The following is a 17094-nucleotide window of genomic DNA, read 5'->3' as shown; positions in this document are numbered from 1 at the left end:
AAAATAACCCGAGGAGGCGTGTGTATCTTCCATATTCCTCATACAATTCTTGATTTTGGCGCTCCTGTCTGTACTGTTGACATGGCAACTGTCACAGTTCCTGCCTAGTGCGCAGCTGAGGCAGACAGGCAGTGTCACCGTCAAATCTGTCCCCGGGAAAAGTAACGTTGTGCCCAACTGACAAAGTAACTACGTTCTGTCACCATATTTTCAGTAGTAACGCGTTACACTACTTTTTACCCAATAAAAGTAGTTACGTTACTGTAACACAACACCGATTATGACCCTTTGTAAAAGTTTCTGTGTGGTAACTACCTGTGTTGTACATAAGCTAACGTTAGCGGCTAAGGAAGGACTGAGAGGCTGTCCGGTATGTGTGTGTGTGTGTGTCTGAGTGTCTGAGGAGCGCCAGTACGTTAGCTTGTTAGCCGTAACATTAGTCTTGCTGTTTGTCATGTTATCGTCGGCAGCCCTGAATAGCTTGTAAAGCTTTAGCATAAGTTAGTTAGTTAATTTGTTATTGGCCCATGTATTTACTGCTACAGAAAAATAATAAATCTTTGGTTCATTTGCACAGCGTCGCCTCTCTGCTGTCTTTTATCACGCTTGCTAATGCTAAGTTAACTTTACCAGCAGGTATGAGGTACAAACTGAGGCTACAGTTAGCAGTGTGCTGATGCTTAGTGGTATTTCTTAATCTTTTCTGTGAAACTAATGTGCATTTAATAAACATGCGTACATTATTAGCGTTATATTTTTAGGGGAAAATGCGAGTGAGAAAAATGCACCGTAGACCCATGCCTTCAGTGGACGCGCTCCCACCATTGTTTGCTGCTCTGTCTTCATTCAGTGTCCGGCTGTCTCATGAGATCTCGCACCATGACCACAGGTGCTAAATGCTGATCTCGCGAGATTATTTGGTTGATAGTACTGCAGCTGCAGTCTGCTACCGGCTGTACAACACGTCCACGGAGGAAAATAAATAGTTATGTAAAAGATCGATTTTTTTAATTAATGAATCGATATTGTGCCATTTAAAGGAAAATAGATTCGAATCGATTAAATCGATTTTTTCAACCCAGGTCTAAAAAAAACACACAAATATAGAAAATATAATCAAAATTGAATATGTAAGTTGTGAAATAGCGGAATAAAATAATAAACTGGCAAAGTGTTATTTCATCATTTTTCTAAAATGGTGACCAAGATTTATTGCAATTGTTTCATTTATATTTACCTTTTTTTTATTTTTTTTTATTGTGCAACGCCCCTTTTCAAAACTTTAAAATTTTAAATTTCAGGCATACAGTGGCACTTCCCCCCTAGACAATTAAATCTGATAATGTCACTTTTCATAATGTTTTGGATAATTGCCATGGATTGCCAATTATCAGAAAAATAGAATAACGTTTCATAGAATTAGTTTCTTTTTGTGATCTCACAATTTCTTGGTTAACTAACACATCAATGTGTATTCATTAATGTTTGTATTGTTGTGGTGTATTATAAATATCTATTGTAATTTTGGCACACAGGGAATTCAGTTATAAATATCTATTGTAATTTTGGCACACAGGGAATTCAGTGCAGAATTTGGTTGTGCTTCCAAATAAACTGAGTTACCCAAAATGTAATGTTGAGTTTCCAATTTCAAATCAGGAGAAGAGTTGTCTCCAATTAATTTTTTCTGCAAATTATGAAACTTTTTTTTATTTAAAACTCTTTGGAGACTGATTTTACAGCTCCCAAACCCTCAGAGAGTAAACCAGTGACACTACACAGGCTCCACCAAGGATCTTGAGTATTTCTCTGGCGCCTCTCAGTGGAGCAGAACCAACAGTGCACTAACCCTTGATGGACAAACGTTCTCTTTAGGTATTCTGTAGTACATCTGAAGAGTTTTACAGTCTAAAATTTACATTGTACATAATTCAGTGTTTACTTCAGATTTTGAGAAACATAAAAAAGACAAATAGAAAACCCCACAAAAAACACAGGAAACTCAAACACCCATGAGGTGATTTAGCTCATTCACATGACAGTGACTCTGATTAGTCTAATCACTGTGATAACTGGAACAAATAGTTAAGGGAGTGGAGTTTTTACCGTCACTATTATGCCATGGATTGAAATATGGGTAGAGCTTCTCAGTGAACCTACAGCCAGTAAAAGAGTAGATGAGAGCTGCAGCATCAATGTCATAAAAGGAGACCAGACCCTCTGCATAATCCACAAACACCCCCATCCTCTGAGGCTTTGACTTGAGAGAGAGATGGATTGAAGGGCCAGCACAGGCTTCATACTGATTTCTTTTACTCATGCATACAGTCCAGTAGCCATTTGTTGGGGACAAAGTGATGAAGGTGTCCTTTCTGTTGACAGACTCTCTGGCCACTCCTAAAGTCCAGGCAGTCTTCCCTTTGACTTGGACTTCATAGTAAAATCTTCCTGAAGAGAAACTCTGCTTTCCGAGGACAGAATATAAAGAAAATCTCTTTGGGTTGTCTGGAAGATTCTGCTTCACGTCACCATAACTGACTTGCTTCCCATCATCAGACAGGATGAGATGGTGATTTGCTGTTTCATGATCAAGAGTCACATCCACTGCAAACTGCTGGACCCTCTTCACCTCAAGGTTGGCACACAACCTTTTAACCTCTTTACTGAGTGTCCCCTCCAGCTGAGTCACAGTACTCCTAACAGCGCCCTCACATGATGAGTGAACTCTGACCTCTGTCCAGTCCTTGGTGGGTTGAAACGGATTCAAGGACAGGAGGCTTTGGAGAAGCAGGAGGTGGTCTTTAGTGCGTGAGAGCTGCTCCAGCTCAGAGCTTCTCTTCATCAGCTCAGAGATCTCTTCTTCAAGCTCTTTGATGAAGCCTTCTGCCTGTTTCTCTGTTGTGTTGTGCCTCTCTTTAATCATCTCAATCAGATCAGCCAGACTTCTCTCAACAGACTGGATCAGATCAGTGAAGACCTGCACACTCGCTGCTGTCTGTTTCTCTGCATCTTCCTTGCTGAGCTCCACTGACTTTTTGAACTGCTTGATCTTCAGTCGTCTCTCCTGGATCATCTGCTGAACTTTAGCCTCTATCTTTCCAAGTATAGCTTTCTTTCCTTCATATTCATCTTTCAGAGAAATGACATGATGTCTCTTGTGACTTGACTCAGTGCAGAACTGACACACACACATCTGGTCAGTCTTGCAGAACAGCTCCAGAGGTCTATTATGCTTCTTACACATCCTGCTCTCCAGGTTCTCCACAGGATCAATCAGTGTATGTATTTTCAGGCCTGTGACTCTCTGGTGAGGCTCCAGGTGAGTCTCACAGTAGGAGGCCAGACACACCAAGCAGGACTTCAGGGCCTTCGTCTGGGTTTCAGTGCAGACGTCACAGAGAACTTCTCCTGTGTCTGCTCGGTGCTGCTGTGAGCTGCTGCTGGCTTTTATTTTAACTGACTGTCTGAATCGAGCAGCCATCTCAGATATAAAAGTGTTGACATGCAGTTCAGGTCTTCTATCAACCTGTTTTTTACATACAGGACACTGAGTCTGGTCATTAATATTCCAGTGATGTTTGATGCAGGTCTTGCAGAAGTTGTGTCCACATGGTATGGTGACTGGATCAGTGAACACATCCAGACAGATGGAGCACAGAAACTGATCTTCAGAGAGGAGACTGCTGGCTGCTGCCATGTCTAACAACAAAAGTGAAAGTGTGAAATACAAACAATTAAATAACAGACAATATTAAAATATCAGCAAATGTCACGTTGAGACAAGTAGTTCTGTTGCAAATCACTAAAGTACAGAAGCAGAGAATGGCTGTGCTTGCAGTCAATTTGAATTCTATTTAGAGAAAACAAGCTTTATCTCAAGATAACAAGAATATCAACCTGTCATTACGAGAAACCAAAAGGTTGTTTGTTAAGTTGTTTCCTCTTACTACTCATGTTATCAGAGATCAGGAGTGCTATGCCTGCATGCATAGATAGTATCATGACAACTGCAGCAACAAATGTAAGCTGAAAATATCAGATCAGGTGCAATCGGGTGACTGCCCCTGTGGGAGGGTAGTAAAATGGAGCAGAGTGAGAGGGTGTGGGTGCATCTCGGGTGCGGAGCACCTGGTAAATGTTATGGGGCAAAAGTGCAGCCAGCCATATTTTGCACTCATACCGGTGCCATTTGCAGATCATTTACTGCTACTTACACAAGATAGACAGCTCGGAGGGAGGTTCCTGCATGAGGAAGGGCGAAGGGAGTGTTAACAGGTATACAAGAGTGCCTTTGTTGGCTCTAGCCAGTGATGAGGTTCTCATTGTGTGTGATTGAAAAGCTGCTGAGAGACAGAATACACTGTTTGGGGAAGCAGTTAAAGCAGCCCAGATAAATCCTGTGGTGCTTCTGCAAATGCTGCATCATAATTGATTAATGCCTCCCATAAACCATAATACTTTGGAGAAAGTAGTGCACAGAGATTGTTGCAGCCTTCAAATTTGCCATAAAGTATGCTTTATGCTATAGCTAGCTAACAGCTTTCCCCATTTCAAACAACGCTTTTTGTAAGCTAACGTTAGTGACTGGAATGTTTGCAATAAGCCACAAGCTAACGTACAATCTCATCTTAAGATTTCTACCTTCAATTATACAAATGGTTATATGATGTATAAAGTTAGCTCGTACGCTAATATTACTCATTCTAGTAGCAAACATCAGTTAAGTAGCCCATAGTGGTTAGTTAGCTAGCTAGCAAGCATATAACATACTTACAAGGGATTTCAAAATATAAGTTAAAGTTTTTTTCCTTTTTAACCTAGCACACTAGCAATTAGTTTGCCTTGTGCCGTTAAAATATTGTTGACTTTACAGGGTACCCGCGGATCCTTGAAAAGTCTTAAAAAGTCTTAAATTCATGTATCTAAAAGTAAGGCCTGAAAATGTCTTAAATTCATTAGAAATGTTTTAAATTGGTCTTAAATTCATTACTCAAAGGTCTTAAATTTGTTGTGGAAGGAATATTTAATCTGACTTTATTTCTTTTCTTTTTTTTATTCTTGCGCACTTTTCTGTGAGTGTCCATGCGCCGTCCAATAACGGCGCGCGCTGGCGGTAGCACATACACAATGAATGGGTTCGTCGGCGGAGGTCTGCGCTTTGCGCGCTCTGTGTGAAAAGGGCTTAACGGCGCGCGCTGGCCACCTGGCACTCAATATGCTGCTGTAGTGGTTTGTTTTCCAGACGTGAGTATCTTTGAGCAGTGAAAGTTATTATTTATGACTTTTTACTTGTCGGCAGTGATTTGTTTTCCACAGAGTTCTACGTGCGAGCATTTTACTCGCATTTGCGACTAAAAATAGTTTTGTGCCAGCAAAATAAATTATTCAGCACGCAGTGCGAGTCCAGATTTCAACCAGCAGCAGAAACGAAAGGCGAATCATGTGGGTTGAACGGGGGTCACAGACAGGAATACGGTGGTCAAATAGCCTACGGCGGCTCTGCGGCGCAAAATAACGGCTTACCGGCGGCGACAGAGAAATCCGACCTCAGGTCCAGTAGCCTAATTTCCTCTTTTGTTGGCGTCATGACTGCCGTTCACATTTCTCTCTGTGGCAGGTAATGGCCCACAAACCTCACCGCACTTTAGGGACTGTTCTTTACTTGTCAGGGGAGGAGGGGGGCTGGTTGATTTTTATTTTATTTATTTATTTATTTTATTTCAATCCCCCCTATGTTAATCACATATTGATGCTGTTTTTCTATGAATAAGACAGTAAGTAATTTATTCCATTGAAATATCATTGATGTATTATAGAAAAGTGATTTATCTTTTTATAAATGACAAAAGGTGCATCTGCCTCATTTTTGCTGTGGTATCATGATACTATTCAGAACCGTGATACTTTCACTGGTATCGTACCGTGGGTCCCAATTTTGGTACTAATTTTACAAATTAAGCACTGGTTATAGTACAGCGGGATCCCCCAACCATCGCTTATATTTATAGTTTTTTCGGTCTTAAATTCCATTCAAGGTGGCATTAAAAAGGTCTTAAAAAGTCTTAAATTTAACTTACTGAAACCTGCAGATACCCTGCTTTAACATGGCCGGAGGTAGCTTAAGGTAAACATCTGCTCCTTCTAAAGATAATTTCTGATTTCTTATGACTTATTAAGAGATACAAACACATTCAGCAAACATTTAACTTAATTCAGTATTAACTGTAGCTCCATGTGAAGTGAATAAATGTGATCTTTCCGGGGTCTGCCCATTGGTCCGACAGCCCATTGGTCCGACCATATTAAACCCATTGTTCCGAAGTCCTGTTGTTCCGAAATCATCATGATGCCCTGTGGTTAAGGTCTGGTTAGGTTTAGGCACAAAAACCACTTCGTTAGGGTTAGGAAAAGATCATGGTGTGGGTTAAAATGAAAAAGAAAATGGCAAACACACAAGCCTTTCCCAGCTGACCCAGAGCCGGTCATGGCGCACCATCAAGGCAGAAATACACCCGCCGGGAGCCGTTCAGCACCGCGGAAAGCTCCCCACACAACCCGGACACCAGAGTCAATAACAGGAGGTTATGGTGTTTCATTCTCTCCTCTCTATGACACTTGTATCTCGACCAGTAACCTACTTTTGTTATTATTTTGCACATATCGGAACAACGGGATGTCGGACTAATGAGAGGTCGGAACAATGAGAGGTTGGAACAATGCTATGGCACCATGTTTCCCAGCTAATCCTCCGCAACTCTGCATTAACGACACAGTTTACACGTTTTTTAACTTCTGATTTATTAAATATTGTTCTGAGCAAAACATGATGCAGAATTTAGCAGCAGCCTTCAGTAATAATAATATAATGTAGTGGTAAAAGAAATAACTTTTAGCGTTCATTTATTTTATATGATTTAGAGGAAGTACGGTAAATCAGTAACACATTCTCAGCCCTTATGACTAAATACATATTTCAAGGTATGTTGCTGAGTTTATTTTATAATGAGCAATTGTAGGTTGAAAATGAAGTCAGACGGGGAAAGGTTATGAAACGTTATGATGAAGCATATAGATGCATCACTTCACTTCAACGCATACAATGATAACTTATGATACATGGACTATTATAACATACTATTAGTACAGTTGATTGTTGAGATGTGTATAGGCAAGTAGGCCTATAGGTACTCATAATGCATCATAAGCCCCATCACTCAGCCTTTAGTTTATAAGAGCATCCATAAGACACTTGGCACTTATGATCAATTATAAGTCACATCTATAATGTTTTATGACTAATAATAGAGTGCATCAAGAAGCAGTAGGTGTGTTTATGGGTGCAGTCATAGAGCATTATAAATGCATTAATTCACTATGAATGCCATTATAATGCATTATAGATGTGGTCTTCACAGAAACTGTTACCAAAAATGGCTTGAAGTTTCAATTAGTTATAAAACATTTGTTTACCTCAATATGACCCTTCAGTTTTTATTTCTTTAAGGGTCATTCTGACTGATAATAATGATAATACCATGACACCATGAAACTGCAACGGTTATCGTATCATGAAAATCTCATACCACTTCAACCCTAAGTGCAGTATTGCATGTTGTGCACTGAGGGGGATGTGTTTGTGGTGTGAGCAGCAGTGCAGAGTCCTGTTGCAGTGTCCTAAAGGGTGTAATTGCTCCAGGGTGATCAAGATTGGCGTGAGCCCATGCACTTGAAGGGGAGTGTAGGGCTCAGTCTGTGTCTGCTGTACGTGTGTGCAAGGCTGTTGGCTGCTTGAATTTGTGCTAATGAAGATTATTTTCTGTTACTCCTGGGTTTCCTCCTCATTTAATGGGTGCACAGTAGAAACATCCTGTGTACGGGCTCTCTACATCTCACATCAATGGCAAGGTTTATGACAACATTAGAAAACAAGATTGTGCTCTAATATTGCAGCAAACAAAACTACACATCTTGACAGTTGTTCAGTTATGAATCCACCCAGACAGTTATGGCAGTGGTCTTAAAGGCTAAAATCAGTATGATCCAACTAGTTATTCATTTTTGTGATCTTGTGATCTTGAGATCTTGTAAACTGCAAGACTCAAGTCATGTTCTCATAGAGGTATCATAACAGCTTTATCCATCATCATATTAGTTCAATATAGTTTTTATTGCAAATGTGTGGCTGTGAAATCGGAAGTTAATTTGAGCACATGTCACCATCTGTGATGCGTTCAAAGCCAGCTCCTGACATCAGATCTGATTCTAAATGGGAGTGACACTTTAAACTCCTCCCCCTCTCTGCCCACACATACACACACACACACACACACACACACACACACACACACTGTAGATTGCTACAGTAGTCAAACCAGGTTGACTAAGATGCAGAACTTGAATTACACCATTCCTGAAACAGTAAACATAATGAGAGAGAACATCCACTCCCCTAACTTATACTCGATAATAGTTATCTCGAGAAATCAGCCTTTAGTTTTGTTCATGAAGACATAAATCAACCCCTTACAACAAGAAAACAAGCTTTGTTATCTTGAGATTAAAAAACAACTTGTGATTTTGAGATTACACAAAAATAATTGCAAGCGCAGCCGCTTTCAGCATCTGTACTAAAACATTTAACCAGGCAGTAATTCAGTATTGTAGCCTGCATTGTCTTGAAAGAGACCACAGATCACCTGTCAACCCATAACAGACAACTTGAGTGTCAAGAGAGGTAGACAGCCCATCTACAGCTCACCTTTTAATACCAGCAAGTGAGACATAAATATCCTACTGTGTCTTAGAAGACAACCAATGAAGGAGGCCTCACAAAAAGCAGCATGTCAGACTTCTTGGTATAGTTGTCCCTGTGAGAGTATTCCTTCTTCTCTCAGCTGTACTTACTTGAACTTAGAGGCTCCACTGTAGGCGACTGTTGACCTGAAGTTGTTTGCTGAGAGAGACAAAGAGTGAAACTGTCACTGACTGTGAAACACTCCTCTCTTCACAGCATTGCTCCACCTCATGCAGGTCAGCTGGTTTTTTCTTTGGTTATCTCTTTCCACAGGTGGGGGACACGAGTCCAACTAGAATTGCAAATTTAAGGACCTGAGACTTGCTTGACTGATACCAATGAAAGACTCAATTTGACTTTGACTTGACATGGATGACTAAAAAGGACTTGATTTAAAAAAAAACATGTAAAACTTATGGGGTGCTGTTTGCAAAGTGGCTAACACTGAAATTAACAGCAAGATTCTGCCACATTTAGCTTCAAACAATGTTTAAAAAAGTGGTGTGAATTTTTTAAAGTTAGTACATTTACAGCAATATATTAAATATGTTAAATATAATGTCACATCTAAATATTAAATGTTAAATCTAAATATTAAATGTTAAATCCATATCTAAATGTTAAATGACACTAAAACTCAAAGTACACGTCAAATAGAATTTCTCCAAACATGATAGGTAGTTCTTATCATGCTGATATATGTTCGAGTGTTCATTTTCTCCAATTAGTTTGGTTTTAATTCGTTATTTGATGCTATAAACACAGTCTGACCACCCGGGCTTTTATTTTGGTACACACTACAGTGTGCATTTGCATATTAGCTAAATATTTAGTTTCACCAAGCATGTTTAGATGTAACATTTAACACGTAGATTTAACATTTATATTTATATTTGACATTTATATTTAACATTTAGATTTAGATTCAACATTTAGATTTAACATTAAACATTTAGATTTAGATTTAACATTTAGATTTAACATTTAACATTTTGATTTAGATTTAACATTTAGATTTAACATTTAACATTTTGATTTAGATTTAACATTTAAGTTTAACATTTATTATTTAGATTTAACTGTGACATTATTTTAACATATTTCAAATATTGTGGTAAAAAGTGACCTTAAAAAATTCACACCACTTATTTAAGCGTTGTTTGAAGCTAAATGTGGCAAATGTTGCTGTTAATTTCAGTGTGAGCCACTTTACAAATGGCACCCCATAAATACTTGCATTTTTCTAGATGTTGAGAAGTTTCGTTTTGCTTTTAAATATGATGACGCACAGATATTCGTGCTCACGCTACCACAGCTCTGTCCCCCTGCCCACAGCCCTCCTCAGAGGAATGGCAGTATGTTTGTAATGACTGTCCCTGTCTGCTGTCCCAACATAACTTCACTATCTGTGAGTGTGTGTGTGCATGCATCCATGTGCCATGAGGTAGTATCTCCAGAGACTTTTTTTTTTGGCCTCCCATTCCTGCTCAGCTTGCCTTTGGGGATTTTAACAGTGTGTTATTATCTCACCTGCTCTCTGACTGCAGCAGGTATGTTATTGAGTGGAGTCTTTCACCCTGACCACAGGGCTTGGAGTAAGAGAGGAAGCATTTAGATCCTTTACTCTCGTAAAAGTAACTAATACCACACTGTATAAATACTCTGTTAAGTCAAAGTCCTGCATTTAATATGATATTTAAGTAAAAGTATGTGAGTATGAGCAATAAAATGTACTTAAAGTATTACAAGTAAAAGTACTGTAAAATGTCCCCTGTGACTGTTGTAGTCTGCTACTATATATGATCTCATTAGATTATTATGACACACGCATTAATGTAAAAGCAAGATTTTACTGTTGTAGTTGGTTGAGGTGGAGCTCATTTTGAACCAATAACTAATGATTCTTTTTTTATGGGTTTATCTGGTGATTATTTTCTCCATTAATCGATTGATTGTTTGGTTTGTAAAAATTCTGGAAATAGTGAGAGATAGCTTCACACTTACCCAGAGCCCAAAGTGACACATTCATAATGTTTGTTTTGTCCACCAATAGTTCAAACCTCAACATTAAAACCAATTATAGAATATTTTTTAAAAAAGCAGCAAAAAAATCCTCACATTTGTGAAGCTGGAGCCATGAAATGTTTTTGCATTACAAAACGACGCAAATTTATTTTCTGTCAGGTCAATAACAGACTCATAGTTCCAGCTGTACCTGAGTTTGTGAGTATGACTTGACTTGTGACTTGCTTGACCTGAGCAATGACTTGACTCAACTTATAGAAAGGACTCAACTGGCTTGATTTTCACCACAGTGACTTGAAACTTGCTTGAGACTTGTACATGTGTGACTTACTCCCACCTTTGTCTCTTTCAGGTTTGTAAATTATTATGGTGACTTTACCAAAAGATGAACTGATTTCATTTCACATTGAAATTACAAAGTAAGACTAATTTCCACCTGAAATGTCACATTTGAGTCAATAGTCCTGTTTAATGGTTAGAAATGCAGATCTACACTGTAGAGAAAACACAAGACAAACACACAATGAGAGATGAGAGAACTGAGAGACCCATGTCATGTCAGAGGTATCATAACAGCTTTAACCATCATATTAGTCATTTTTTATTGTAGATGTGTGACTGTGGAATTGAAAATTGATTTGAAAGGGCATATGTCACCATCTGTGATGCATTCAAAGCCAGCTCCCAGCATCAGAAAAAAAATCATCTGAAGGGCAGTGTCACACACACACACACACACACACACACACACACACACACACACACACACACACACACACTGTACACTGCTACAGTAGATGGCTGTTGAAACCAGGTTGACTAAGATGCCGAACTTGAATTACATCATTCCTGAAACAGTAAACATAATGAGAGAGAACATCCACTCCCATAACTAATACACAATATTAGTTTAAACTCTAAGGGCTCTAGTTTCCCGGGGCAGCGCAGGGTGGCCCAGGGTGGCGAACCCCGCGCAGAGCTAGTTTCGAGCAGTGCAAGCCGAGGCGCGCTCAGTTTGATAGTTTGGCAGACCGAGGTGCGCTGAGATGGGTGTTGCGGCGCAGCAGGGGGAGGGGTCGACAGATCCAGCATGGCGCATTGACAGTTTCATGCCAAAAGGCTTCGCCGAAGGTGCGCTAAAAGCTCGCCAGCTGAAACCAGGTCTACTGTCAGCGCAGGGGGAGCGCAGCCGGTGTAAGCCGAAGTTTGGCTGACCGGCGGACAGTGCGCACACGTCACCAAAACCTCACAGGCAGGTTTCCAGAATATCAGGCACATTAACGATGCAGTAAATACCAAAAAACCACTATTCAATGCAACTATCTGCAATCAGCACATAAATGTATCTCTATATCGACTGTCCCGTCACATCTGATGTCAGATCAAAGGGGATTGGCACCGTTTGGCACGTTTGGCACGCGTAATGGAAACCCAACCTGATTTGATTAACACAGCTGCAAACTAATGAGTTCACATCCCTCTCAGCCAACCACAAACAGCCACAGCATCAGATAGGGAGTATATATTCAGCATCTGTCATCTTAGAAAAGTCAAAAGAAAAGAAACAGAGTGAGACTGCGAGAGAGAAAGAGAGAGCGCGCGCGCACGAGAGAAACGCAACATTGATTTACAATTGTGGTGACCTCCTCCCAGGCTACCTTTGCATCATCAGCCCGTGGAGGTCTGCTTGCAGTTCCGTATATTCGGACACTATGAGCTTGGACCTCCCGGACCAAAACATCAGTTTCCTCCTGGGAGAAGTTTGGCCGTCTGACGCTGCTGCTCTCTTCTGCCATGGCGAATTGAGTAAACTCTCATTACGCCTTCACGCGGCGCATTTAAGGGTGAGTAGAGGGGCTCATTTGATTGGTGTGATGTTTGTGAAACCCACTCCACGCCTTCTCTCCTCCCTCTTTCCGACTTGCGCAGGTAGGAGGGACGGAGGTGGGAAAGAGGAGTAGTGTGCTAAACTTGCAAAATCCGCCTGGCCACACCCAGTTGGCGAAGCGCAGGTGCGCTGCGCCCCCGCCTCGCCTGGTCTGCCAAACTAGAGCCCTAAGACTGAAAGTACTACAGTACTCAAAATGTACACAAATTTTTTTTGCTCCGTGCACATCACAGTCCTAACAGTGCATACAGAGAATTTAGCATCTCTAATAAGGAGTTAGATTTTGGTTAATAAATCGTTGTCTTTTCAGGCAAGAAGGCAAAACATTAAAACACATACCAGACCGGTTTCAGACTACAATCTGTGACGTCAGACAGAAATAGTTTCTCAGATTAACAGAAAGTAGGAGGCTGACTGTACAGACTCCCACAGTGATTGCTTGACTTTTAAAGGCATTTCTCCTTAATTAAAATTCAAACTAGCTGTGCTTAACTACATACTATCTCTATATGCTAGCAACAATTGTTCTGTCACACAACAAGGTACAATCAAAAAGAGAATATTCTTCAAATATCTTCACTGATGATGAATAGATTTAGAGAGTGCATTGACACTTTACAGTAATACAGTGATCTCTAGCTGTTAAGTAGCTAACTGAGAAAATGTTTATAAAAAAGGCCCAGTTATAGTCTTTGTCTTTATTCATAACAGTTTTTAAAAAAAACTGCTCTTATTGTAAAGATTCAAAAGAAAAAAAACATAAATTCTCTCTGATTCATTGGCAAATATTATTGAATGACATGAAAAAAGTAAAACATTTCACATCAGAATTAAATGCTCATTGTTACCAAATTAAAAATCAGCAAAACATATAACTAAACCAGCATAGTGTAAAATTAATTTAAAAAATAAATTATGAACACAAATCTTCAACACCAATTTTTTTTATATTATTTGAAACAAAGTGGTCTAAAACCACAGAAGTGAATAACATTGATCATTTCATTACAATGCAATGTTCTGCAGGGAAAACCTTTGGTCCTTGCATTCATGTGAATGCCCCTTCCCTTAACGCACTCCACCCATCTAAACATTGTTGTAGACCAAGTATCCCCACTCATGCCAGGGGGCTATTGGTCTGTAATGGGGTTTGGGTGGGTGTGTAAAGTGGCATCTACATGAATGGCAGGAGCCAAGGTTCCTCACAAGAACATTGCACTGTAACAAAATTATCAATGCTATTCACCTTACCAGTCAGTGGTTTTAATGTTTTGGCATTTTGTCCGTTGCCATCTTGTTTTTTTGGAGCAGGTGACCATATTTGAACAAGAGGGTGAAGGTGTGGAGGAGAGATGGATGAATCTGACACATAGACTGTAGTGATGCTACACTTTGTGCCTTTTACAAAGTTTCACAAAGTTAATGAGCCATAGCGACCAAAACCATTTTTTGTACCAGGCTGTAAACATGTCTATTTCTGCTATAACGTTGGACATTTGAACATGGAGGTCGACAGGCATTTACTCTGTTTTAGAGCCAGCCTCAAGTGGCCATTCAATGAACTGCAGTTTTGGCTTAATTTTTCAGCTTTGGAGGTTGCTGCTTGGCTAAAACTAGATCATCATTATGACAAAAAATACACAGAAGTATAGAGAATATAATTAAAAAAAGTCAAATATGGAAGCTTAAAATAATGGAATGAATTCATAAATCTAAACTCGCAATTACTAAGTGTTATTTTATTATTCTTTCAAAATACTAAGTTTTACTGGAATTGTTTTAATTATATTTTGCCATCTAAACAAAATAGTAATTTGTAAAACCTCTTCAATTTGCATAAATGCTCAAAAACATTTATTAACCAGTAAATATACTCAACCAGAAAATTGTGTAAAATTGTTATAAAAACAAATAAAAAACAACAACAACAACAACAACAACAAAAACATGTAGATATTATTCTACTGCCATGTGCTAAAACCAGATTATTATGAAAAAATAAAAATACAATCACAGACACAAACCAAAGCAATCTTAATAAAACAGTAAAGTGATTTGGGACATTTACATGACAGTGACTCTGTTATGATTCATCTAATCAGTTTGATTGATGGAACAAATTTTTAAAGGAGTGGAGTTTCTACCATTATTGTTATGACAGGGATTGAAATATGGGCACAGCTTCTCAGTGAACTTACAATCAGTAAAGGAGTAGATGAGAGCTGCAGCATCAATGTCATAAAAGGAGACCAGACCCTCCTCATGATCCACAAACACCCCCACCCTCTGAGGCTCTGACTTGAGAAAGAGATGGATTGGTGATGAAGCAACTGCATACACTATGTTGTTCATCATGCATATCGACCAACAGCCATACTCAGGGGTCAGTGTGATACGCCCTTTCCTGATGACAGACTCTCTGGCCACTCCTAAAGTCCAGGCAGTCTTCCCTTTGACTTGGACTTCATAGTAAAATCTTCCTGAAGAGAAACTCTGCTTTCCTAGGACAGAATAACAAAGAAATCTCTTTGGGTTGTCGGGAAGATTCTGCTTCACGTCACCATAACTGACTTGTTTCCCATCATCAGACAGGATGAGATGGGGATTTGCTGTTTCAGGATCAAGCGTCACATCCACTGCAAACTGCTGGACGCTCTTCACCTCAACATCAACACACAGCTTCTTAAGCTCTTTACTGAGTGTCTCCTCCAGCTGAGACACAGCTGTCCTCACAGCCCCCTCATATGACGAGTGAACTCTGACCTCTGTCCGGTCCTTAGTGTGTTGAGCAGGAATTAAGGATGGGAAGCTTTGGAGGAGTAGGAGGTGGTCTTTAGTATGTGAGAGCTGCTTCAGCTCAGTGCTTCTCTTCATCAGCTCAGAGATCTCCTCTTCAAGCTCTTTGATGAATCCTTCAACATGTTTCTCTGTTGTGTTGTGCCTCTCTGTAATTGTCTCAATGAGCTCCACCAGACTTCCCTCAACAGACTGGATCAGAGCAGTGAAGACCTGCACACTGGATGCAGTCACTCTGTCTGCAGTTTCCTTGCTGAGCTCCACTGATTGCTTGAGCTCTTGAATCTTCAGTCGTCTCTCCTGGATCATCTGCTGAACTTTAGCCTCTATCTTTCCAAGTTTAGCTTTCTTTCCTTCATATTCTTCTATCAGAGGAACAATTTGATGAAGCTTGTGACTTGACTCAGTGCAGAACTGACACACACACATCTGGTCAGTCTTGCAGAACAGCTCCAGAGGTCTCTCATGCTTCTTACACACCCTGGTCTCCAGGTTCTCCACAGGATCAATCAGCGTATGTATTTTCAGGCCTGTGACTCTCTGGTGAGGCTCCAGGTGAGTCTCACAGTAGGAGGCCAGACACACCAAGCAGGACTTCAGGGCCTTCGTCTGGGTTTCAGTGCAGACGTCACAGAGAACTTCTCCTGTGTCTGCTTGGTGCTGCTGTGAGCTGCTGCTGGCTTTTATTTTAACTGACTGTCTGAATCGAGCAGCCATCTCAGATATAAAAGTGTTAACATGCAGTTCAGGTCTTCTATCAAACTGTTTATTACATACAGGACACTGAGTCTTGACATTAATATTCCAGTGATGTGTGATGCAGGTCTTGCAGAAGTTGTGTCCACATGGTATGGTGACTGGATCAGTGAACACATCCAGACAGATGGAGCACAGAAACTGATCTTCAGAGAGGAGACTGCTGGCTGCTGCCATGTCTAACAATAAAAGTGACAGTGTGAAATACAAACAATTAAATAACAGACAATATTAAAATATCAGCAAATGTCATGTTGAGTCAAGTAGTTCTGTTGCAAATGACTACAGTATGGAAGTCGAGAGTGGCTGTGCTTGCAGTTATGTTGTTTGTATTTTATTCAGAGAAAACAAGCTTATCTCAAGATGACCAGAATATAAACCTGTTATTACAAGAAAACATAAGGTTGTTTGGTTAATTGTTTGCTCTTATTATGTTATCATGTTTACCAGAGATCAGGAGTGCTATGCCATTATGCATAGATGACATCTTGACAACTGTAGCAACTAATGTAAGCTGGAAATATCCGATCAAGGAGTACCCATTATTGATCAATGTATCAGACAGTCATTCAGTCAAGGTCTAACACAGGCAGAAATTTCATTGAGTAGAGGTTACATTCATATTAGTCCTTGTCATTTAAGCAGAAGAAAAGCTACACCTTCACAGGCTTTATTTGAGCAGCTGCTGGCTGAAGCAGAGAGATGTTACTTGGTCAACCTTTCATCTCTGGTTACTGTAGTGAGATATATGTGTGTGTACTGCGGAGGGAGGCGAAAGAGAGTGGAGTGAGTGATTGCACATGAGATGAAGAGAGAAAATGATTGCACCTGTGGG

General features: G+C 40.0%; 1 protein-coding gene across 8 annotated transcripts in view; it reads right to left on the bottom strand.

The window, feature by feature from the left end:
- Positions 1 to 17094, bottom strand: part of LOC126384948 (E3 ubiquitin-protein ligase TRIM21-like) — a 29107-nt gene that overhangs the window by 8180 nt on the left and 3833 nt on the right. Inside the window, exons 2-3 of one of the 8 annotated variants that reach the window (XM_050036404.1) lie at positions 15369 to 16438; positions 1551 to 2629 (exon numbers count right to left, since the gene is read on the bottom strand). The exons of 1 other annotated variant lie outside the window; for it this stretch is intronic. In XM_050036404.1, coding sequence (XP_049892361.1) covers positions 2057 to 2629; positions 15369 to 16436 — 1641 coding nt within the window. In that variant the 5' untranslated portion in view covers positions 16437 to 16438 and the 3' untranslated portion in view covers positions 1551 to 2056. 6 more of the 8 variants (XM_050036406.1, XM_050036403.1, XM_050036405.1 and 3 more) reach the window with 6 other exon arrangements.

This window comes from Epinephelus moara, chromosome 23 (genome assembly GCF_006386435.1).
Source record: "Epinephelus moara isolate mb chromosome 23, YSFRI_EMoa_1.0, whole genome shotgun sequence".
NCBI lineage: Eukaryota > Metazoa > Chordata > Actinopteri > Perciformes > Serranidae > Epinephelus > Epinephelus moara.
The sequence above is the reverse complement of the archived record's forward strand: the minus strand, read 5'-3'. Positions and strand labels throughout refer to the sequence as shown.